Below are 26,524 nucleotides of genomic sequence, written 5' to 3' on the forward strand. Positions count from 1 at the left end.
GTGCCCTCCCCTGCCCCAGGGACCCCCCCTGCCACCCTTGCCCACCCCAGGAGGACACCCAAGGACGGAGGGACCCATCCCATGGACATTAAGGTAAGTTCAGGTAAGTATTTTTTTATTTATTTTTTGTGGCATAGGGGGGCCTGATTTGTGCCCCCCTACATGCCACTATGCCCAATGACCATGCCCAGGGGACAGAAGTCCCCTGGGCATGGCCATTGGGCAAGGGGGCATGACTCCTATCTTTACAATGATAGGAGTCATGTTGATGGGGGATGGGCGTCGAAAAAAAATGGCGCAAGTCGGGTTACGACGATTTTTTCGACGTAACCTGACTTGCCCCATTTTAAGACGCCCATACGCCATTTTCCCCCTACGCCGGCGCTGTCTGGTGTACGTGTTTTTTTCCACGCAAACCAGGCAGCGCCGGTCTGCTTGCGCCGGCTAACGCCATTCCATAAATACGGCGCCCGCATGGCGCTTCAGAATGGCGTTAGACGGCGCTAAATTTTTTGACGCTAAACTGCGTTAGCGCAGTTTAGCGTCAAAAAGTATAAATATGGGCCCAACTTTCTTCTTCTTGAAATCCCTGCCTTCAAGAAAAAGTGCACTTTGAATCATTCTTTCTCAGGCTGCTTGCGCAGAACTTGGATCTCACTACTTCCCACTCCCAGCATCTGGACCATTCACTCAAATCCAGTTTTCAAGAAACAACACAAAGACTTTTTCCTCCAAAAACTTTCCCAGCTTTCCTGCTTAGCATCCGAGTAACAGTTTCCATTTGCAGCTATACTGCAGGTTATTGTTAGACCACGGCTGCAACTGTTTTGGCAAATATGTCCCTGCTCACTCTACTGATCCTTTGTATCCAGCAACCCTTCTGAACCCTAGGTCTTTTTTCTCTCTCTCCCCCTCAGATTGCCCCCTTCACCCTGTTTTTATGTTATACTATTAATGTTATAAAGCACGGTATTGCCCATGGGCATCTAGGCGCTAACAAACTGTATCGGGGCTAATAAGTAAAGGTGTGGTTATGCAGAAAAAAGCCAGATTTTAAGGTGTTTTCTGAACAAGAGAAGATTGGGCTGGTTTCTTAGATAATCAAGTAACTGGTTCCAGAGCTGGCAGGTAGAATAGGAGAAACTTTTCTTATCCCAAGTGGCTTTACATATTTTAGGGATGAATACCTTTTTCGCTGTCATGGAACGTAGGGATTTCGAGGGAACATACCATGCAAAAACATTTCTCAGGGGCTCGGGGCCTACCTGGTGTAAGGTCCTGTGAGCAATGCTGTGGCCCTTAAAGGCTACTCTTTCTTTGATAGGAAGCCAGTGCAATTCTTTTATAGCATCAGCGACTGCTTCATGTTTTTTTATATGTTTTAAAAGCCCCACTGCTGCATTTTATGATCTCTGGAGCTTAATGCCCAGTGGTGCGCCTATGGAGAGGGCATTACAATAGTCCAATTCGGACGGGACAACGGATGTGACCATGTTATTTTGTAGGTCCTGGGGAATAAAAGGCAACACTTTTCGCAAAGGTTTTAGAAGGAAGCAGAATGAGGAAGCTAGCTGATCTGCCTGATCAGAAAAAATAAGCTTTGCATCAATCTGCACTCCCAGGTTTCAGTTTTTTCTACTGTGGTGGGCAGGACCCCCAATGACTGAGGCCATCAGGAATTGTTCCAATAATGTATGTTGTGATCAAACAGCAGAACTTCAGTTTTATCAAAATGTAGTTTCGGGCAGTGGCTGCTCATCCATTTAACAATTTTCATCATACAGTTGCTAAAGCGCAGGCTACTTCTTCTGAGTCCTCCAGGATGGGTATCACAATTTGTGTGTCATTGGCATACAACATGGTCAAGACGCCAAAGGACCTAATCAGCTTCAGGAGTGCGGTCACGTAAATATTGAATAACGTAGGGCTCAAGGAAGATCCCTGCGTTACGCCGCATGGCAATGTGAAGGATTTTGAAGAGACGTTTCCTAGGGCAAAAATCTGTTCTCTATCTTCCAGGAAAGAACTCAAAAGCTTCCAAGCTTGCCTACAACACCAATTTCTTCTAGTCTATATTTCAAAATATGATGGCTCACTGTGTCAAAGGCAGTGGATAGATCTAGTAAGATCACTGCTGCTTTACCACCCTCATCCAGGATGTATCTGACTTCTTCAGTGGCAGAGATAAGTGCTGTCTTGGTTCTGTGCTCTTTCCTGAAACCAAATTGGTCTCCATCCAGGATGTCATGGTGGTCTAGATAATCAACTAAAGTGGAGTTAAGGTGTCTTTCTAAAAGCTTGGCTAAGAACAGGAGCCTTGAGATTGCACTATCATTTTTATTTTCTTGGGGTTTGAGAGAGGGTTTTTTAAATAGTGGTAGAATGGAAGCCATTTTCCATTCTCTAGGGAAGAGGCCCTTGTTCAGGATGTTATTTAGCAGAACCAAAATCAGGGCTGTGATATGTCCCGAGACTTCTTGAAACACCTTGGCCCGGCAAGGATCCAATGGAGAGCCAGATTTTGTAAGTTTTATTAGATCAATTACTCTCTCCACTGAGAGGGGGGGGGATACTAAAGAGTAGGGTGTGTAGGAAGTTGGCTCTGTATGCACTATTTCAAAGTAAGGAATAGTATGCACAGAGTCCAAGGGTTCCCCTTAGAGGTAAGACTGTGGCAAAAAGAGATAATTCTAATGCTCTATTTTGCGGTATTGTGGTCGAGCAGTAGGCTTATCAGAGGGTAGTGTTAAGCATTTGTTGTACATACACACAGGCAATAAATGAGGAACACGCACTCAGAGACAATTCCAGGCCAATAGGTTTTTGTATAGAAAAATATATTTTCTTAGTTTATTTTAAGAAACACAGGTTCAAGATTTACAAGTAACACTTCAAATGAAAGGTATTTCATGTAGGAACTTTAGGAACTTTGAATTAGCAAAATAGCATATACAGTTTTCACATAAATGACATATAGCTATTTTAAAACTAGACAGTGCAATTTTCAACGGTTCCTGGGGGAGGTAAGTGTTTGTTAGTTTTTGCAGGTAAGTAAACCACCTACGGGGTTCAAGTTTGGGTCCAAAGTAGCCCACCTTTGGGGGTTCAGAGCAACCCCAAAGTTACCACAGCAGCAGCTCAGGGCCGGTCAAGTGCAGAGGTCAAAGTGGTGTCCAAAACACAAAGGCTTCAATGGAGAAGGGGGTGCTCCGGTTCCAGTCTGCCAGCAGGTAAGTACCCGTGTCTTCGGAGGGCAGACCAGGGGAGTTTTGTAGGGCACCGGGGGGGACACAAGTCCACACAAAAAGTACACCCTCAGCAGTAGGGGGGCGGCCGGGTGCAGTGTGCAAACAGGCGTCGGGTTCGCAATAGGTTTCAATGGGAGACCAAGGGATCTCTTCAGGCAGGCAAGGGGGGGGCTCCTCGGGGTAGCCACCACCTGGGCAAGGGAGAGGGCCATCTGGGGGTCGCTCCTGCACTGGAGGTCGGATCCTTCAGGTCCTGGAGGCTGCGGGTGCAGTGTCTTTACCAGGCGTCGGGTCTTTGAAGCAGGCAGTCGCGGTCAGGGGGAGCCTCGGGATTCCCTCTGCAGGCGTCGCTGTGGGGGCTCAGGGGGGGTCAACTCTGGCTACTCACGGTCTCGTAGTCACCGGGGAGTCCTCCCTGTGGTGTTTGTTCTCCACAAGTCGAGCCGAGGGCGTCGGGTGCAGAGTGCAAAGTCTCACGCTTCCGGCGGGAAACGTGTGTTGTTTCAAAGGAGGGGGGCACATCCCTAATCCTATTGGGGGAATCCTCCATCTGCAAGATGGAGGATTTCTAAAAGTCAGAGTCACCTCAGCTCAGGACACCTTAGGGGCTGTCCTGACTGGCCAGTGACTCCTCCTGGTTTTTTAAATTATCTCTCCTGGACTTGCCGCCAAAAGTGGGGGCTGTGTCCAGGGGGCGGGCATCTCCACTAGCTGGAGTGCCCTGGGGCATTGTAACACGAAGCCTGAGCCTTTGAGGCTCACTGCTAGGTGTTACAGTTCCTGCAGGGGGGAGGTGTGAAGCACCTCCACCCAGAGCAGGCTTTATTTCTGTCCTCAGAGAGCACAAAGACTCTCACCACATGGGGTCAGAAACTCGTCTCTCAGCAGCAGGCTGGCACAGACCAGTCAGTCCTGCACTGAACAATTGGGTAAAATACAGGGGGCATCTCTAAGATGCCCTCTGTGTGCATTTTTTAATAAATCCAACACTGGCATCAGTGTGGGTTTATTATTCTGAGAAGTTTGGTACCAAACTTCCCAGTATTCAGTGTAGCCATTATGGAGCTGTGCAGTTCGTTTTTGACAGACTCCCAGACCATATACTCTTATGGCTACCCTGCACTTACAATGTCTAAGGTTTTGCTTAGACACTGTAGGGGCATAGTGCTCATGCACCTATGCCCTCAGCTGTGCTATAGTGCACCCTGCCTTAGGGCTGTAAGGCCTGCTAGAGGGGTGGCTTACCTATGCCACAGGCAGTGTGAGGTTGGCATGGCACCCTGAGGGGAGTGCCATGTCGACTTAGTCATTTTCTCCCCACAGCACACACAAGCTGGCAAGCAGTGTGTCTGTGCTGAGTGAGGGATCCCTAGGGTGGCATAAGACATGCTGCAGCCCTAAGAGACCTTCCCTGGCATCAGGGCCCTTGGTACCAGGGGTACCAGTTACAAGGGACTTACCTGGGTGCCAGGGTTGTGCCAATTGTGGAGACAATGGTACATTTTAGGTGAAAGAACACTGGTGCTGGGGCCTGGTTAGCAGGGTCCCAGCACACTTCTCAGTCAAGTCAGCATCAGTATCAGGCAAAAAGTGGGGGGTAACTGCAACAGGGAGCCATTTCCTTACAGGGTGGGTTTGTTCAGTCGCAATAGCCATGCTACGGCGGTCATCCCTATCTGCTTTAGGTTCCTCATTGGTGACTTTTACTAATTCCTGGTAGATGGTCTCAACTTTAAGTTGGAAAAAAGTGGCTAAATTATCTCCTAGCTGTTGAGGTGGAGCTATGGCTGGAGGAGCTGGTGGGAACGATAACTCCTGGATTGTTTGAAAATCCTCTCTCGAGGAATTACTAGCAGATTGAATCTTGTTTTTAAAATAACTGCTTTGCTCTGCTATAATCAGATCTTAGTATTATTTTATTAATTGTTTATATTTGAGTCTTTCATCTGCTGTATAGGTGATCCTCGAAGCTCTTTCCTGTTTACGACATTTACATTTCAGTAGTTTGAGTTCGGTGGAATACCATGAGGCAGATGGTTTTGATTTGATCTATGTGTCTTAAATACCTTTAAAGGGGCCAGTTTGTTGACTGCATCAGTGATCTAGTTATTGAAGATAACAATCACATCTCTTAGCTCCCCTTCAAGAGGTGGTCGGGATGATATCAGGATGACCCCTAACTCAGCCCTCTTTACTTTTTTCCAGGGCCTACCCTGATAGCAACTGTTAGCTAGATTAGACTGCAGCATTTTAGCTGTGTCTTGTAAATGAAAATGGACCACCAGGTGATCAGACCACAGGACCTAAAGGACATCATCCATGAACAGCTCAGGGTGGTTAGAAAAAATGTCATCAATATGCCCAGCCAGATGCGTAGTCTTGTTCACTATTTGGTTCAGACTAAAATTTTAAAAACTGCCAGTGAGAGTACTGGTGTATTTGTTATCCTGGTTATCTAAGTGGAAAATAAAATCACCTATAACTGTGAAGTTGGTGAAAGTCATGCCTCCTTCAATAAAATTCCCTAATGCCTCTAGAAAATCTGTTTTCAGACCAGGTGGTCTGTAAATTAGCAAGCCCTGGAATGAAGAGGTCTTATTGATTTTACAGTTAAAAGATAGAGCTTCACAGAAATCTATACTGGCTGACTTGCAAAGAAATACAAAATGTTCCTTAAAAACAATGGCCAAGCCAGGTTGTCCTAACCTGTATACTCTAAAGATAACGTAGTCCATAGGTAAAGCTGCCACTAGATCTGGGGCTGATGCCTCACCTGCCCAGGTAACATTGACAAAAACTGTGTCAGGAGTATGTGATCCTAAAAACTTAAAGAATTCATATTTATTTTTAATAGATGAGTGCATTTTCAATAAAATGCAGTTTATTTTTTGTGGGCTTTCAGGTAGGTGAAGAGGCTCTGGGATGGGATCAGCGCTTGCAATCAGGAGACATTAAAATCCGCAGTTATTGCAGGCATACTTGTCCTTAAACTCATCAACACAAAAGCAGTCACACCCCTTGGGCTTGCCCGTAACCCTACTTCCCAAGAACTCGCGGGTATGCCCCACACGAAGACCAGGATCTCTGCCATCCGGTGTCCACCGGGCACTGTGAGTGCAGACAGGCTTGCTTATGCATGCAAGTTTAAGTCAGGACAGGCCGTCGAACAGGATCCAGCCCACAAACTGAAGATTGCCCAGAGAAGCAACAGTCCAACAGAAGCAACACAAAGCAACAAGTTGGATTTCTTCCCCTGTATACACAGGAGTCCTTATTTGTAGGAATGAGCTGGGCTTCTAGGTTATTTGACAGAATGCAAGCAAGGCCTGCAGAGCTACGGAATCTTACTGCCTTTGAGACATCTTGATGGCCACGCCCCATCCTCTTAATAAAAGATTACTGTTTTTGTTTCATTCGTCATTTGAGCCCTACGTTCTTTATTTCCTAAATCTGTGTCTATCTTAGTAGTAATTCCTATATCCCTCAGCACATTGTGTGGAGTTAATCCTTACTTTTACCAAAGGGATACCTAGACTAGTATAAGGCACTAAATGAGTTTTTTTGCCTGGGTATACATAAATGGAGTGGAGAAGGTAGGGAATAGATAGGGGTTTCTGTACTACTTTTAAGGCAGATGTAATGGCTGAGGAGTAGAGGTACAACTCTTTAAGTAAGGGGATAGTTACTAAGGTATCAAAAGAGGTAGCAGAAAAAGGGCATACGTAGGAGTAAGGGTATTAGGATTTAGGCAGAGGTTGTGATACTATGGTATTTGTAGTGAAAACCATACTAGGGTATTGGCAGGAGGGGAGAGAGAAACTGTGTGGATGTTTTTAGGCATGAAGGCCACCATTCACCGGAAATGATTCAACATTCTGGGAGCTCCATTTGTTTAAAATACAAATTGAGGAAACGGGTTGGAGGAGAAAGTTTATCCAGCATAGGTTTCCTAACCACGTAAAGGGGCTAAATTAACAAAAGGTGTACAACTGAATGCGAGTAGGGATACAATTGGGGGATGGGAATGTCGAAGTAGAGGAAACATGTCGTTGATGATGTAGGGAGAGGGAAAACTAAGACAAGTAGAGGGAGAGACTAAGGGAATGTGTGTTCGCCCCACCCCTACATAAAGGAGAAAAAGGGCAAATAAATAGAGACCGTAAAGGAGTATAGGGAATACCCCTCTCCCTTGTTAAAGGTAAATAAAGGATCTCTGTGATCCTGTAAATTGACTGGACTGCTTTTTTCAACATAAAGGACATTCATCAGGAGGAAATTGATATCCTTGGAGACATTTTGAACAACTTGAGTAAACAAGTTAGGGGAGAAAGATTCCTAGGTTTCCTTAAGCCACGTTTTCATCAAAATCACGTAGACTAATCTGAATGTGGTTGGGCAATTTATCCAAAATACAAAAAGCAGAAGCCAGAGGAAATTTACAGACAAGCAGGAATTAACTACCCAATTATCACAATATATATCATAATAGAACACCTCAGTCTACAGAGAAAGAACTGAAAAGAACAACCTAGCTGAAATGGAGTACTCCTTTTAAAGAGGACAATTTCTCTCACCCACCATAGGTGGCATGCTTCATCAGTGGGAACCTTCTCACACCATGATGCCTAGTGACAATGCGGCTGTGGAAAAATGCCAAATATTAATTAACAAAACTATATATGAATTGCTTTTAAAAAGTGGAAAGTGTAAGAGCGCAACTATATGCATACCTCAGGATCAAAAAGGGCGTGGACGCTTCTGACGGCAGGTACGAGGACACTGGCCGTGGGAAAGAAAGCTGTAATTATACTATCAGTAGGAGCGCCACTGGCGCATCAAGTCACATGTTGCAAAGAATGTTGGTATATGTGTACCAGGGTTTACTGGGGATTCTAGTTTGAAGACCCACCCCATGCGTAATGCCAAGTTCTAATGTGAGAGCCAACAGAATTATCGTTATAAATATTGACAATAAGAGACAGTTGTTTCAAACATTTAAATAACACCCGCAAGGTGAAATCTGGTTTGAAAACCCATATGTGATTGTGTATCTATAATACCCCAAAGGGGCTCAAACTCTTCCCAGAGAGGAATTTTATTTGTACTCGTATTAAGTATCTGAAATTAAAAGAAAAGGATACACTGCCATCCTGTTTCCCATAATATATCACCAGCTCCATTCAACCATAAATGTTTTGATTAATAGGACAGATATCAGAGACTAAATTATATTGTGTATGTACGTCAGCCATGGACTCAAAGGTTATCTTGAAGAACCCACACAGATAGAAGATGTGAAATTAATGTATTCACTTTATTTAGAATATTCCAGTTTTTGCTTCTTGATCGAGCCTGAGAAACTGCAGAGTTTATTTACACACACCAGTCTCCTTGTTGGTGGTTTCAGAGGTCTTATGTCCAACAGTGCCTCCTGGTTGTTGTTCCTAGCACTCTTAATAGATTTGCGTATAAGAGGGGCCAGGTACTATCTGTCTAGCAACTGAGTGGACAAAGTTCCCTTGTATTTCTATACCTGGGAGCAGTTACGTAGAAGGTGCAGGAACTGCCCAAAGGGCAGGTTATCGCTTAGTGACCTAGGCTGGTAACTGTTATAGGGTAATAAAGCATTGTGTGCCATGGGTTTCCTGTACAGTTTCCAGAGACCCAAACGCAGGGTAGATGAGGAGATCCAAAAAAGGGGAGTCTCTCTTTGCTGTATTCACAAGTAAATCTAAAAAATAAATTGAGTGAATTAAGCCACTGGTGAAAGGCTGTAATGGAGGTTGCATCACCATGCCAGAACACAAAAATATCATCAATATACTGCTTCCACATACCTATGTGGAAGCAATACAGATTGTCAGATACGAGGACTTTTAGTCTCAAAAGAGGACATGTACAAATTTGCCAGACCTGGGGTGAATGAGCTTCCCTTAGAAGTGCCTGATGTCTGTAGATATAGAGACTCCTCAAACCGGATAAAATTCTCTTTCTTTCCATTCACACACAACTCATGATAAAAGGGACAGGTTTCATAGAATTAAGGTCCTTAGCTAAAAGCAAGGATTCCACAGTGGCAAGTGTCTTATCTTGTGGAATACATGTGTAGACAGACTCTACATCAAAAGACAAAAGATAGTCGGTCTCAAAATCAAACGTCACTTCATCCAACAATCTATTCCATAGTCTACAATGTCTCTCTCCCTTCCCTACAAGCCCAGGTTTCCATGTATTCACTATAAGTATGGGATAACTGAGAAGGGGCCCTGCGATATCACCCACAGTAGTCAGTTTATCCCCCTGACTAAATATTCCACTATACCACAGAAATGTAGGGAGAAACAACTCAATACTAGAAACGTTTACACAATAACAAAATAAATACACCACAAATATAATTTAATTGAAAAATAATTATTATATTATTCAATTAATGCAAATTCATTGTATCAAAAAAACAAGACAAATCACTATGTCTATCATCTATCTGAGCATTAGAATTATTTCCCATATAACATTTTCAGCAGTGCAATGCACCAATAATGTTACATGTACATCATCATTGCACCTAAATATTCATACCATGTACATCATATATTAATTATAGTTGCCAAAATTTATCCATCCACAAAATGTAGCTGAAGTTGTCATCCATTGCAGTTTCCAACACGTGTTTTGTGGAATATCTGCTTCTTCAGGGCTATGCATAGGCGGCACAAGAACAAGAAGAATAAATAAAACACAACATAAAAAGAACACCTAGAAAAGTTTGAAAAGATATTACATTGAATTCAGACCTAAAATCTTCAACTAACAATCTTTCTTGCACAATATCTTAGATAGTACATCATAGGGAACATATACTAGTTGCTAGCACAAGAGACAAATACGTAATGGCAAAAAAGAAAATCAAAGGTAGGATGTCTTTATATTAATCTGTCTGTGTATCAACCATTAATGAAAAAGGAAGAAAAAAAAAAAGGAAAAATAGCAGAACGTCAATATGCCATATTAGTGAAGACATATTCAACCAGAATAGACACATGAGCAAAAGCACCTTAATAATTCATTAAAATATAGAAATTGGCAAAATATAACCCATAACATAACCAAACATGTATAGTTACCAACATCCATTCAAAAACAGACCAACATAACCATCTTACCTCATAAAGTAATTGCTTCACAATCCGCAACAAAACTCATCAACCAAAACTGATAACTCATACAGGGCCTGACTAGGAAAACAGATGTAGGTATATCAATTCCCTGCTCCAGTTGCATATTCACAAAAAATATAATATCAAAACAAACCAAACATCATTTTCATACCTACCCATACTTTTATTCATCTACTCAAATACTGCACCACAAAGACATTGTACATATCCATTGCCATATGTGACATCTTCAACGATCCAGTGAAATTAGTCCTAATTATGAAAACATAAAAAAACTTAAAGATCACTACACCTATTAATCAAATCTACAACAGCCATTACTTATTTCAGATACTACAAGTATTTGTGTTCTGAAACTACATACGACGCCCTGGTCCCCCAACCCACACAAAGGTTATACCTTGGCAACATGACTCCAGCATACAGAAATCATTGCATTGCCTCAAAACACGATGATATATAGTATATCTGACACATGTAATTTCCATACTATCTACAATAACACCCCCCCACTCAGTTCATCTGCCTAAGCTTACCATCCATGGACACTTAAACTGCCTAAAGACCTCACAATAAACATTGCAAATGGCATATATTATTACATTTCCAAGTGACCTCTCCTCCCAGAGTTCATTGCATTAAATGAATAATATAATACTTATTTTTCAATTAATTATTATTTGTGGTGTATTTATTTTGTTTTTGTGTAAATATTTCTAGTATTGAGTTTTTTCTCCCCAGGTTTCCATGTGGTCCTGTTCTGAACTCCAGGGACCATTGTTTCACTTTGCCTATGAACTTTTGTATTCACGTGCTTAGATGGAGACATTAAGAATCTTTGATGTCATTGACCAAATTTCCTTTTGCAGGTTGCCCTCCGCTTGGTTTGGAAACTTTAAAAATTACTGACTTCCAACTCCATGCCTCGACTGTCAAACGCTATGGTCTGGGAGCCCATCGAGGAAGGCTGAACATCCAGGTAACACAAGTCATTTTCCACCATGTTTTGTAGTAAATCACTGAATATAAAACATGAAACCAACACTGCACTTGCAAGACTCAGCATTATCATCTAGCCACTGACAGTCTTTGCTGATAAATGCCGAAAACTCCAATACTGCTGCTCTCAGATGTGGCGGTGGGAACAAAACCTGTAGAGAGGGGAGCTGTGCATAGGAGCCACAGACAGGAGATCTTAGCAGTAACAGTGAGCGAGTATAGCAGCAGGAGCTGCAGAGGGACAGTGATTGGGAACAAAAGCAGATAACAGATTGAGATGACAGAGTAGGGGTAATGGTTGGACAAATGAGCTCTAGAGGGAGGTGCATTGTGAATAATGACAGGAATCTGTCAAACTGCAGACTGATGGGAGGTTGAATTTTAAGTATGAGCATTGTGAAGGATCGGGCACTGAACGAGTTAGCATGACCATTCAGCATTTTAGTCATGTTGCTTTCAGTCAGTGCATACCTCTAGCGCCAAGCTATCCGTAGTACTTCTCCTTTGCCAGAATCTTCATTAATCAGATCAAGTTGAATGGTCTTTCATAAGCACTTGCTTACTTTTGTGCGGAGGGACTCATATACTTAAACATACATCAGAACACTGAAAAATAAGCCACTAGCAGCCACACATCTTCATGCATGCACACACAGACATACACAACTGTGTGGGCACAAACTCACACTTGCAGCCACATACATCAGTTAAGCCCAAAAAACCACTGGTGGCAGACTGACCCACCCAGACATACAAAAGACAATGAGATGGACTATACTGACAAGCAAGTAGAGCCCAGTGACATAGACATGTAGCTATAGCTGGCATACATGCTCTTGCAAGAATCAGGAAACTGAAGAGACGCAGCATGAAGAGAAGATTCCGGTAAATCAGAACCCTGTGTAACAAAGACTGGGAATGTCCAGTAAGAGTATAACTGATTAAGGACAGCATTGACAAGCAGGCCCTGACTGGGCATTTATTCCATCCCACATTTTCCCAGGGTCTGGAACCATTGGAGGCCGATTCTGGGAGTCTTGGCTAGCTGCTGGCTCCTCTGTCACTTTCTTCAGCTCCCCCAGGTATCTGCAGCTGCATGAGTTAACCCCTTGCGGGCCACGGACATAATGGTTACATCCGTGGCTGCACCTCTCAGGTGCCACGGACGTAACCATTACGTCCGATTACCGGCCCTCCCACCCCCCCCCCAGGTCAGGGCTAGAAAAGGAATCGTCTCAGGACGTCAACACGTGAGAGCGTACTGACCTCATCAGATTTCACCTCCCATTGCGCTGGAAGCATGCTTCCAGCACGATTGCGGAAGAGAAATGCTCGGCATTTCTCTTATCAATGAGTGGGGCAGAAAGCCCACCAGAGACCAGGGAAGACTTATTTTTTCAAAATAGGAGGGTGGGGTATGGCCATACCCCCTCCCCAAATAAAGGGGGACAAATTTGTTCTGCCCACCAGTGGGCAGATGGGGCAATTACCCCCAATTCACAACCCGGGGTGCAGAAAGTCTACTACATGGCATGGAGTTAAAAAAAAAAAATAGTGGGGTGGTGGCTACCAACCAGTATGGGCCTGGTTATGCCCCCACCCCAGCTGAAGGGGGTAACAGTCTTTCAGCTCTCCCCCTGCACACTAAAACATCTTATCCCACGGCAAGCAAGAGTACATTTGATTATTTTGGGGTTTGGATTTACATTTGGGCCATGAGAGCTTGGTAACTCTCAAAATCGTCCCACTTGGAATGGTGAGGGCTTCACTTTTTTGACTTTGGGACGCTGCCATGTAGAAAAATCCCCAAGACCCTGACACATCTGAAAACTAAACATCTGGTTGATTCCAGGGTGGTGTGCTTCACATGCACCCCGCAAAATTTTCTTACCCACAATGCCCTGCAAACCTCCAACTTTGCTGAAAATCACACATTTTTCCCACATTTTTGTGATGGAACCTTCCGGAATCTGCAGGAATCCACAAAATTCCTATTACCCAACATTGTCTCATCTCTACAGATAAAAATTCTGCTGCACTTGTCAGCCTAAAAATATTTTTTTTTCAAACTGCCCTTTTGGATACACTTTGGTTCCCCCTCAATTTCAACATGTTTTTGGCTCTTCCCTGTCACAGGCACTTGGCCCCATTACACAAGTGAGGTATCATTTTTACCGGGAGACTGAGGGGAACGTTTGGTGGTAGGAAATTTGCCCCGGTGCAGAGATCCCATACAGAAATGTGGGAAAAGAGTGATTTTCTAGCTAAATTCGAGGTTTGCTGAGGATTCTGGGTAAGAAAATATTGGGGGATTCACGCAAGTTACACCTCCCTGGACTCCTCCAGGTGTTTAATTTATAGAAATGTCTGGGTGTGGTAGGTTTCCCTAGATGGCTGCTGAGCACAGGACCAAAAATGCAGGTGCCCCCCCCCCGAAAAAATAAAGTTTGTTTTGTATTTGAAAATTTTTATGTGTCCAGATAGTGTTTTGGGGCATTTCCTTTCGTGAGCGCTAGACCTAACCACACAAGTGAGGTACCATTTTTATTGGGAGACTTGGGAAATGCTGGGTGGAAAGAAATGTGTGGCTCCTCTCAGATTCCAGAACTTTCTGTCGCCGAAATGAGAGGAAAAAGTGTTTTTTTGGCCAAATTTTTAGGTTTGCAAAGGGTTCTGGGTAATAGAACCTGATCAAAGCCCCACAAGTCACCCCATCTTGGATTCCCCTAGGTGTTTAGTTTTCATAAATGTGCAGGTTTGGTAGGTTTCCCTAGGTGCCGGCTTTTTTCACCTCAATTTCAATTATTTTTTATTTCAGCTGTTATTTTCTGTAGGAAACACTTGTAGGATCTGCACAAATTACCCCTTGCTAAATTCAGAATTGTGTCTACTTTTCAGAAATGTCTAGCCTTCTGGGGTCCAGCATTGGTTTCACACCCATTTCTGTCACTAAGTGGAAGGAGGCTGAAAGCACAAAACAATTTTAAAAATAGGGTATGTCCCAGTAAAATGCCAAAATGGTGTTGAAAAATTGGGTTTTCTGATTCAAGTCTGCCTGTTCCTGAAAGCTGGGAAGATGGTGATTTTAGCACTGCAAACCCTTTGTTGATTTCATTTTCAGGGAAAAAACAATACGCCTTCTTCTGCAGCCCTTTTTTTCCCATTTGTTTTTAAAAAACAAAATATTCGCTGTATTTTGGCTAATTTCTTGGTCTCCTTCGGGAGAACCCACAAAGTCTGGGTACCTCTAAAATCCCTAGGATGTTGGAAAAAAAGGATGCAAATTTGGTGTGGGTAGCTTATGTGGACAAAAAGGTATGAGTGACTAAGCGCAAGCTGCCAAAAATAGCCCAAAAAAGGCTTGGCACCTGAGGGGGAAAAGGCGTGGCAGCGAAGGCTTTTAAGCGAGAAGAAGAGAGAGGAGAAAGAAAAGGAGAGAGAAACGAGAGGAAGAAGGGGACCCAGGCTGGATAGAACACTTTTGCCCAGTCTGCTATTGGGTTCCGATATGGCCCTGTCAACAAGCCGTCTTCTTCCTCTCACCACACATCACACCACAGAGCACATTGCATGCCATGAGAGAAGCATGAAGATGCTCTACACAGTACATTGACACTAATGCCTCTTTTGGTTCATAGGAGTTAAAAATGGCTTATCACAACAATCCATTTGTAAGGCACTATTGTAATGTAATGTAATGTAAATTCGTACTTGTAAAGCACACTCCGACCCTAAGGTATCGAGGCACTGAACACATACCGCTGTGGAACCCCTCCTGGCTTTTCCCTGCGAGGTGCCCACTCCTGGGCAACCCCCAAAGTGAAGCCAGGCATCCCAGCTCTGTTGGGGCTGTTGTGGAGATTAAGCAAGCTATTGCCCAGAGTTGCAGAGTGAGACCCATGAATTAGATTAGGCACCGAGGCGAGAAATATCCTGTCCAGGGAAATTGAGCCCAAGAACGGCCGAGGCAGGAATTGAACCCTAGTCCCGGGCTAGATTTCTGCATCAGGGTCTGCCTCTCTAACCATGACTAACTATTGCAAGTCAAAGTAAGGAAATTCTCAAACAACAAATAGCAAGACATGCTACCTACTCCCTTAGTCTCATTGCAGACATGGTAAGTGCAAAACTTCATCTCTAACATCTTTGTCTTTTTGCGCGATGTAACTGCAAAAGAGTAAAATTGCACCACCTTCCAGCTTTACCAAAAGCTGTGAATATTGCCACATAAGCAGTGGATTGTTGACACAAATCTATGCTTCATCTTATACCCTAAATACTTCCCAGATCCATGGTGGTGCACAAATACTGGATGCCGAGGAGAGTAGAATGATTGCAATGAGCCAGGTAGCGCTGCTGTTTTTCTCAGGATGGGTAATGCACCCAGCTACACACAGCACTATGTCCATCAGGTCCAACTTCTATTGTCAGTCTGGATTCCACACTCCACCATTCCCTACCCTCTGATGACAATGCTACCCCTTCAAGGCTTTGTGAGTGGCACCCTATAACTATGAAATTAGCAATTGACAGAAAATATACCAAGGAGTGCTCATCTGGACTCAGTGCACCACTAAGTAGCCATTTTTGTTAAAAAACAAACATGTTGTGGCCAGCAGAAGATGACTATCTTTCGTCCATATCAGTGCCGCTGGCACGCTGTCTGTATTTTGTGGAGAGCAGGGATGTTTTGGAAAGGCCTGTCCCTGCGCTTGCGTCCACGCTGCTCACTACTCTACGCATATCTCGGATCCCCACCGGCTCTGCCTTTGAGTTCCACTCCCCAGTGCCAGTTTCGCCAGGGGTACTCTTGTGCATCTCCACTGACTACAGATGTTTAGTGCTTTGGCGCCAACACAGTAGCACACATGGACAGCATTGCGTCATCCGTGAGACCTGCCACTGTCCGCTGGGGGGACTGGGACCAGGGCTGGACTGGGAACCCAAAGCAGCCCTGGAAATTTTGTCATGTGTCGGGGGTGGGGGCGGAAGTGCAAAGCACAGCTGCTTTTGTTATTGTGGGCCGAGTTCGCAGCAATGTTGCAAAACAGGCTTCCGGTAACAAAACCGACCCCCACCCTTACAGCCTCCAGGGGAGAAGTCCGATGCCCGCTATGGCCAGTCCGGCCCTGAGTCTCTGGGTGTATCCCTGCCAAGGACGCCACTGCCTCGTGCACCTTTATACACCTCTTTTCACGTCCATCCCAGGCTCTCAGGTGTAGAGCACCGCAGAAGCCTCTTAAGAACGTGGCCATCTTGAAGCTCGGCAAGCTAAGCCACTGAAAGGCGTTTTAATATAGACACAGGAGACCCTTGTGAAAAAACAACCAACATTTTGCTAAGCATTCCTGAATCAGAATTTTGAATGAAAGATTCATCCCTTTTGGTCATTGCCTCTCAAAGTGTTACGCCAAGTGCACTTGGCGAGAGACAGTACTTGGAATCGAGGGCCCTCACACTCGTGATCGCTGATAGGTTGAGGAGCTGCAAGACAGTTCGTGAGCTGCATGCAATGGTCACGCATTGGTTTTTACAAACGTAGCAGATCAGAGCCTTTGCGATTCCCCTCATTAAACATGAGCAGGTATCTCGGAAGGCTCTTTGAGAACAGCTTGTGCTCAGCTACCTACTCCCGTTTGTGAGTATCCTTGGTCGGGCACAACTTGTGATGCTCTGACTCCTTAGCAGTCACTGCCTCTCTTCTTGCTCCTCCCACTGCGGGTTGATCTACAGGTTTTGGTATCCTCCAAAGCTAAGGGGAAACTGAAGACAAATACCCTCTCTATAACCTCTCCAATCCTCCACGGCTTAGGTGGGCTTTCATGCTAGGGTCCATGAAAAAAGTGTGAGAACAGGCATGTGGAGTGTTGTGAGGGGAGCGTGACACTTCTGTAGTGGAGGCCTTTGTATCATTATTGTGTGAGAAGGTCAGATGAGGCAGGAACACTGTGTGTTTGGGGTACTTTACAAGAAGTATAATATGTTTCAACGATTCTGAAAGATTTGCACCAGGGGCATGACGTCCAGAAACCTTATACTTGTATGAGAGGACACAGCTCTTCCTGTCAAGTTGAGGAAGGTGCCACATGTGATGGACTAGAGATTCATCCACCCGGAGGCGATGTATAGCAAGTTCCTCACCAGGAAATTGTAGTGTGGGATGAGGGGTACAACCAAAGACGAGGAATGCTGTCTGAGCATCGCTCCTTAAAAATCCTCGTAAAGGCGGAGGCAGACTGGGCTGGCCTGATTCTGTCATCTCGTACTCTCGTTACACTGGATAGTCTGGGGAGCTTTAAACAACCACCTTACATTGAAAGCGAAGGCTAGAGATCTGCAGTGGACAGAGGGTGACTGGCTATAGCCAAAGTTAGACAGAAAATGATGACAGAAAATAGTGAGTGACACATCAGATAGAAACAAAGCAAATGCTCCATTGATGCCGATATGAAAATCATAAGTTATCTTCCTGGCTGCCTCTGCTCTGAGATTTTAGGTGCTCCCTTTAACTCTAGCTCCAGTAGATGACTCTGAGAGGGATAATAGTAAGACTCATTGGTATCTGGTAGGCCTATGGATCCTTCCAACATGCAGCGGTGTGCAGCCTTTCCTACATTTTCTGTCCCGTTTACCCTACCTGCACTTTCCATACTGGCACCCTGTTGAAGCGAGAGTTCCTACAGCACCTCCTGTGGGGAAGACAGGTACACAGGGAGAGCTCATAAAAGGAGATAATATTTATACGTTTACAAGGGATCCCAGGACAAACAGGTCATTTTGCCTGGGGCCACTAATGGGCTCATGGCACCTATTAGTCTCAATGAATATGTGATTGGGGTTCACCTCTGAGCTTTCGTATTCCTTGGAAGCACCAACCGATGTCTTCACTATTTTTGAATACTCTTAGGTGTCCCTTCTCATTTTAGGCTGGAGTGAATGAGAACGACATGTTTGATGGGGCCTGGTGCGCAGGACGCAGTGATCTGCACCAGTGGTTCGAAGTGGACGCTCGCAGGCTTACCAAGTTCACAGGTGTTATCACCCAGGGAAGGAACTCTCTCTGGCTGTGAGTACTTCTTCATTGTTTCTTGTGAGTATCTTACCCAGCAGTGCGCCCTTTTTGACACACGTTTATTCTCTGCGTGAGTCATATCTAGTTCTATGTATGTTTGTGTTCAGTGGCATTTCTATAGCTAAAGAGCGACTTTGCTCTGAGTTGGACCATTGATATGCTTATTCTGTAAGAACTTCCATGCTCTTTTCTTATTCATATGGTTGTGACTTCCTTCACAGTAATGCGTCCTTATGCAACTGGTTGTCAGGTTGTCTATGTTACACCTTTATATTCTCTTTCGTTGTCAATGCCTCTTTTTGCTGCTTTAGTACTCGGTCTACCTGTTGTTCTACCATGGAACTTATTTACATCTTCCACTGTCGACACATTTATGATGCATTTTACATACTCATTTTCACTTCATTGTCTTTGAGTCATTCCAATCTGGGACTTGTTTTCTTCCCCCACACTGTGAGTAATATCAACTCTGCCAATACAGGGCCTCCTCCATTCAGCATTTCTTGCTTTCTTTGTCTAAGAGCACTCTTTTGCTTCTTTCTCCTTTCATAACAGTAGTTTTGGTGCTTGTCTTTATTTCTTTTGGTGCCTGGTGACTGTGTGTTGCTACTTCAGACTCTAACCAAAGCCCCCTCCATGCAGTACAGCTATCGATGAGAACACGGCCATTGATATGTTATTGTTAAGGAAGATATTCTTCCATACACTCCTGGATAGGGCAGTTTCCTTGATAGCAGTGGAGAGCGACTTGTCTTCAGCAGCGCTTAATTTGTGCTTGTTGTTTCCGGTGCGGTGCACCCACTTATTTTTGAGGGCCAGCATTTATTCTTTTGCCTCAAGCATTTTCTGCGAGAAAAAGTCACATATGGGAAAGATGGAGGAAGAGAAAAACGAAAAAGTGTCACAAAAGGAGAAAGTAGAACTCTGCTAGAGTGAGCTGAAGGGGCAAGGAGTGGCTGTAAATGGATTAAAGAGGCCCGAGATGGCTTCAGGATTATGCCACCTCAGCATTCTGTGTTCCCACATTTAAGTGCAGCAGCCGCGTGTTTAAGAGGAGGGCTTTGGGCACCAGCACCTTTTTATTTACAAATTAAGCACTGGTCTTCATCTCTTGAATGGATGAGTCTGTGACTGAACACCTTACAAGTACTACAATAATTCAAAACATTAACTCTAGAGGTAGTGACAGCCCACCCATCATTTTCAAGTGTATGAACTCTAGATATGAGGCTCCATCTTCCCGCATCCAAGTCCTTTCATTTTTTGTGGGTTATTCAGACTCCTAATTACTCATTCTTTGATGCTTTGCTACTTCAAATTCACAAACTGCTCCTTCATATCTTTAGTCAAGTTTCATTATTCTTTGTTAACATAGCCCCGCTAGTATGTCTGTTCATTCACTCCAGCTCTACCTCTTCATCCTTCATGCATTACGCTGTTTTTCCGTTTATATTCAATGGCTTCTCCTTCCTGTTACCTTCACCTCTGGCTCCTCCTCTACCCGAATACTAACACATGCTCCTTCACAAACCTGAGCATCTCCCACTCCTTCCCAAGTCCGTTTCTTATCCCCTCCATTGTCTCATTCCTTCACACTGACAGCTCAGTCCCATCTCCAGCATTTCCTCAAGTACATATCCTTCCATATCCGGCTCCATGACAGTTTCTGCTCCTTCACATCTGCAGTTGATTCACATTTCCATCTCCCTCCCATCTTTTATTTCCTTTCTTCTTACACTTCTCTACATCTACGTTTCCTAGCCCAGGGTCCTTCCATCTCCTGCTTATTCCCAAATCCAACCTCTTCCCATTTCCCATTTATTCCCAAATCCGGAATGTATAATCTTCCCCTCTTCTACGTATTCCTAAATGCATCCTTTTCCATTGTCCTGTTAATTTCCAAGTCCATCTTCTTCCTTTCTCCTGCTTCTTCTCGAGTCCAGCATCTTCCATTCTCTTGCTCCCCAATGACCTCCTGTAACATACATTTCGCAGTTTTCCCAAGATATGAAGAACAACGAGGTTACAAGCTGCAGATGTGTAAAAGCCTCTTGGGACAGTGAACAAGGCTCAGATAGGACCGTTAGAAATTCTAAAGAACTTTCAGGGTTTGCAAACTTACAAGCAAATAGTCCGAAACTAGTAAACGGGTTGTTGTGGGGCAAAATGTACATATTTTGCTTACGTTTGCACGTTGTATCTGGTGGGAAAAATTAGCACTAATCCAATTGAAACAATGACAACGAAAACACATTTCTGTATTTTGTGCATGTTTTGATGGTACCTGAATGCATGACAATAAAAAAGTAATCAGTAATTAATAATGCTATGGGTATCATTTGTAAAACAACTTTACTACGATTTGAAGTGAAAATGCAGAATTGTCAACATGGGTCTGAGCCCTGGGCGTCAGTGTACTTAGTGAACAGTATTAATTTATTGATCTTTTGTAAGTGCCTTACAACGTATTCGTCTGTAAGAGGACAACCAGTTTGCTGTAGTTGTATGGACCAAGGTCACGTGATGTGCGCGATAGGTTCTTCTAGGCTCAATTTTCGCTCATGTGTTTTACATTATTTGTAACATCGTCGTGCTCTTTTTAAGACGTCCAATAAAAGGGATTTTGCCATTTTCCAAGCTGGCTCCAATTATCGCTGCAGCAGTTATTGCGGGTTGGCCTCTAAAGAGGAATTTTTATAGACAGCACTTAGCCTGGTAAAGTAACCCAACTTTTCATGATGTCAGGAACTCACATGTGCAAATTATTGCCTAAAGTTTTATGGGTCGAACCGCCCGGAATTTAACAGGCAATTGCTTAAACAGGATTATTAACTGACCGGAATTTGTATACATTTTCTTTGAAGCCCCTAATAAAACATCTGTTTGAAAAATATTTATACATAAATAGTTGGCCTTAGCCCGAACTTTGATGGATAGTTATAATCTGAGACGGTCCTGCTGACTTCCTTCTAAGGCCATAGTAACAAGTGGTCCTGAGCAGGGTGGGGTATTTTGATAAAATCTGACACTGCAGTTGTTGGAATTTATTGGATGCAATAAATAAACACATGTCAAGTTTTTCCTTGATAAGGAGATATGAAATGCAGATTTTGGAATTTTCTTACCCAAAATGTACACGTTGTAGTTATTTCAGCCATTTTTCCGGATTATACCCCCGCAAGTTTGCCCTGTCGAAACTTAACTGTACCATATCTAGTAATTATTGGGTGTAAAAACACTTGAATAACTTTTAATTCTGATGCCTGCCAAATAGGTGTTTGCAAAGAAGTCAGAAAACATTGGGCAACACTCGATGAGCATGTGTGTTCTGGAATCATAACCAAATGTGTGTAAACACCTGACTAAAAAGTTACACTCTGTTAAAGGCAGAATACATATCAGAACAAGCATTTGCAATACAATGGGTCTCCCATATGATCGAGTTAGAGCTATTAGGGCTGTAAAATTCCTAGCTGGACTTTTCTTGCCACATAAATTGAAAATGTAAAGTAAAACAGTTGACATAAGCAAGCAAGTGCCACGGCCACCATGAGCGTGAAGTAGAGACACAAAAGGAAAAAGAAGTTCGCTCGCAGTCAAATATATCGCCAAACATGCAATTATCCATGTAACTGAGTCTATGGCCAAGGAAGTAACAAAACCGCCCCATGGGGGGACAAATGTAAAGCATTTACTAATGTCATCATAGGACTTTTGAAAGGCAAGCCCACGAAGGAGTAAAAGTGATAGGCGCGAGGTGGGCGTGGTTAAAAGCCCACATAGATACCAACATGTTGGAAAAGTAGTGCTAGCTCCTATGCTCGAATTAAAAAGGGAGAAGGGTTGTAAAAGTCCATAGGGACATAAGGGTATTTCAGATGAGGGAGGTACCACTGCTGCCTGGTACCCCTTTGATATTTTTCATTGCTTTGAGAAATCGTAGCAAATAACCAATTTGCTGTTTTAACTAATACCAGCCTCTTCTTATCATTAGTCCACCCAAACTCTCAGATTCCTTTCCTTTTGCATTCTCACTGATAAATGTTCCTATCTGACAAAACCATGATGTGTAAATTGGTATGGAAATTCCACTGAAATCTTTCCTTAGTGAATTTAGTTTTTATAGTTATTGCTCTTGCACGTGTTATTTGTGACCTACAGAAATAAACTACTGTGCTAATCTTCAATGAGTTCTCTTTCACTTTGTTTAAGAATATATTCCTTATAGTTCCACTTGACTGTTTTCTAGCGAGATCTCTGGTCTGTTGAAATGATAATTGTCTTTTGATAATTTGCATTGCTGCTTGCTAATGTTGCATTAAACGCTTGTGGCCTTAAGCTTCCTGGCGTGTTGTGTTTAATTTTTCACACTGGCTTGAGGAAAGGAGCTGGCTGACTTCTTATGAGGTGTACAGGGGGTGCCTTTGCCTCAACAAGACACAGCCTTGAGGAGAGGGAGTGCAAGGAGCTTGAGGAGTACCAGTAATAGCTGTCTGGGTGACTCCAAGGAAGGACTGGCATCGCTAGGTTGTATGGTAGGACTTTGAAACCAGAGTACTCACCAAGTGTGCTCAGAAACGAAAGCACTTGTGACGCAATCACAAATGTATCTTTCAGGTTTTGCTGACAAAGAAGGCTTGCGCTGATTAACCATGATGACCCTTAGCGGTCTTACATGAAGAACTAAAGCATCGAGAGGAGTGTTGCCCCTGACTGCAATCACTCATCACAGTCGATAGTGTCATTGATGTCACCTCTTGATCACTGCTGCAACACCGGCTCGGGTTCTTTGCTTTCTTTGGGCGGTGGGTTTTTGTTTGGGCTTCAGTGATGATTCACCGGACCAAGAACAGAGGCAACCTAGCACGGCCTCTTCGCGACCAGTGCTAGGGCTACTCATGTTTATCAAACAAGGAATTTCACATTAGCCACTGCAACATCAGCTGGGTTGAGGAGGAGTTAGTGTGCTGTGTGAGGAGACACACCAGGCTGCGAGGTGCTGCCTCTGCCTCCCACGGGCACACAGCGACCAAGGCTGCCACCAGAGCAATGTGGACATACAAGCTTGAGCCAACCATGTGAGGAGAGGGAGATCGCTTTGTGGGTTGACCTAATTTCACACTCTAGATAGGGATTGACACACACACCCACTAATTTCCCCAGGAGGGAAAACCTTTACTTACATTGAGCAAAGTTTGATACCTTTCATCTCGACCTAGCCTACACTGTCTCTCAGTCCACAGTGACTGTTACCCTAATAACTGTGTATCAACTGACGCACCCTTTTGTTGCTTTTTTTATGGTATTGATGTTCCAGTTTGGCCTTAATGGTAAAGCCCCTGGACACCCGTGGAAAATAGCTCTAATTGTTAGAATCTAAGCCCAGTAACCCCTATACAGAAAATAACCCCCATCTTGCCAGGGACTTGTGAGACAATTTGCCCTTTCTTACTTTGTTTAAATTATTTCAACTTTTTAAAATGTTGTTAGGGCCCACCAGTTCCCCAGACACTATTATCAGGGGTTCACTGCTTTTTGCAATGTGATGCGTTCCTCAGCACTGCAAGAGAAATCCATTTTTGAATGGGTTTGAAAACCATTCAAAGAGGTTCACCCATGTGAGTGCATGCATACAATATTAAGCCATTTCATAAACAGATTAGTATACTTTAGTGGTGCTTGTTCATTCCAAATACCTAGTAACAATAAGGATTGTGACTAGTATGTTGCCGTTATACAAAATCAAAGCTACCCTAGAAATTATTTATGCACACCTGGACACATGTGCAAGGAACTCCAATTGATGACAGCCTTGCCCCAGTCCACAACTAATGTGATCCCCCTAAATTAATCAACAGCATATGTTTTATGATATTGCTATATCATTGATTCATGACAAGAACAGTTCAACACAAATGCAGGTCCTCTTAATGAGTCCAGTGCAAGTGAACAATGGTGAACCGAACAATACAGATGACACTGTGCACAGGCAATATTTACAATATGTACAGGGCTCCCAACCAATTGGACAACTGTTCTTTTGGAACCTGATGAAATGGCTGTTCAGGTTTTAACAATCCAACAATGTATGGAATGATTAGGACCAAAAGTCAATGTTTGGACCCTTTAGAGTGATTTGTGTGGGTCTTTCTCAGGACAAAAAGATTTTGGTAGCAACCTACAGAAACTAAATAATATAAAAACTGTCAAAAACCTCTGATAATGTGGTGCATCTCAGCAGACACTCATCAGTTCAGTCTGTATATCTTCATTCGACCTTAAGCACCCTTTAACACTCTGGACACATTACGCTCTGAGGGTGAGACTAATCTGCCATGGCCAGGATGTAAAGTTAGGGGTGAGTTTCAACAGTAGCCATGCTTGATTAAATTAGTGCAAGAACTTCTAAGCGATGAAAAACTTCTCTTCAATCAGCCCTCAGAGCATAGGGTTGAAAGGTTTTTAGGCGTATATTAAAAAAATTATGAACTAATCTTCGAACCCCCACAAATGATCATAGCTAGAACTTAACTCAGTTGGCACTTTGGTCTCTTGGCCTACATGCTTAAAGCCACAACTAATTATTTTGCAAGATCCTTCTCACTGTGACAAGCACTCTAGAAAAATTAAGTATCAACCTAACATATCCAAACGCACCCCGGAATAGAGACCATCAGTCTGATGTTATGGATCTCTCCCTTGTATAGGGAGAAGTCCCTTAGCATATTGAGCACTTCTTGGCATGCTGATCAGCATCATCATGCTACTTCAGCATCCCTGCATCCTTAAAACAACTTTATTTATTGATAGCTCACTGTAATATTTATTCAGCCTGTCTCCTTCCCAGCTTTGATATGCACTCGGGGCCTGATTCACAAAATGTACTAATTTTTTTGTTTTCACAAAGTACAAGTTTAATTTTACTAATGGTAATTGTACACTGGTGGAGATTACGCATATTTTGTGTGCCGAGTTCTCCACCCCGAATGTGAAGTCTCCACAGTCCTAAAACTACTATTAGTAAAACTAAACTTGTAGTTTGTGAATACCAAAAAAAACAGTAAACTGTAAAAACTGTAAGTTTACCTTTGTGAATCAGGCAATTAGAGTGTATTAGTTAGTGTCTGCTTCTGACCTTCTTCTTTTTCATATTGTTTATGGAACAAGACCTTGTAATGCCAGGAATGTGACGCTTTTCACCATGGAGAAGTGAGAGTTGAGATCAACTGGAGCTAGAAGATGGAGGAAGATCACAAATTGATGAGGGAGGCAGACACTGGCTATGAGGCACTGTATGTGTGGGGAAGGGGTTGTGTTGGGTTGTAATTTGTAATATATGCCTCTAACGTTATGCTCTTCAATCATGCCCTTCAACTCTTCTGAGCTGTTTATCAAGAATTCTTGAGCTGTGCAACCATTCTGTATCTGCAGGCCTCCACTCTAGTCCATTCATTTTGTCAATCTTGCCTTTGACCCCATTGTTGTCTGCATTGGTCCTTTCTCAACGAGTGTGGAATCTCAGCTGGAGGCAGATTCTGCACACAGCCAACTAGTCTCTTTGGCCCAATCAGGTCTCTTTGGCCCGATCAGGATCGATTTTCCTCCAAATACTCATCACCTTTCCACTCTCCTTCTGCATTCTCACTAAGGGGACCATGGCAGCAAACTGGGCTGAGGGCTAAATGCCTTACAGATGGTCTCACCTTGCCTTATGTAATCAGAGTACTAAATCACATGGGCATCAGTTACATTGACAGTTTTCTTCTATCAGGTCTCAAGCTTTCTTCACTCATACTCTTTTGTTTGTGTCTTGCAGCCTCGTCTCCTAAATCCAAATGGCAGATTTTCTCTAAGCCTTGACAATTGAAAATTTGCTGTGGTTCACTTTTAGGGGAAAATCCTCCTATCTTATTGTATAAAGAAATGCTAGCTAAAGTAGGGAAAAATTCCCAACCATTAAACTGTTTTTTTTCTAGCAAAGCATTAAAGTCTGACATATTCAGGTGCTCATTTCGAGTTTGGCG

At 43.4% G+C, this 26,524-nt stretch overlaps 1 protein-coding gene across 1 annotated transcript in view; it reads left to right on the top strand.

Moving 5' to 3' along the window:
- The window catches only part of CPXM2 (carboxypeptidase X, M14 family member 2), a 357,136-nt gene that overhangs the window by 70,162 nt on the left and 260,450 nt on the right, over positions 1-26,524 (top strand). The window contains exons 3-4 of the mRNA XM_069239134.1: positions 11,299-11,408; positions 18,355-18,494. Coding sequence (XP_069095235.1) covers positions 11,299-11,408; positions 18,355-18,494 — 250 coding nt within the window. The remainder of the gene's footprint in view (positions 1-11,298; positions 11,409-18,354; positions 18,495-26,524) is intronic.

Source organism: Pleurodeles waltl, chromosome 6 (genome assembly GCF_031143425.1).
Source record: "Pleurodeles waltl isolate 20211129_DDA chromosome 6, aPleWal1.hap1.20221129, whole genome shotgun sequence".
In the NCBI taxonomy this organism is placed as follows: Eukaryota; Metazoa; Chordata; class Amphibia; order Caudata; family Salamandridae; genus Pleurodeles; species Pleurodeles waltl.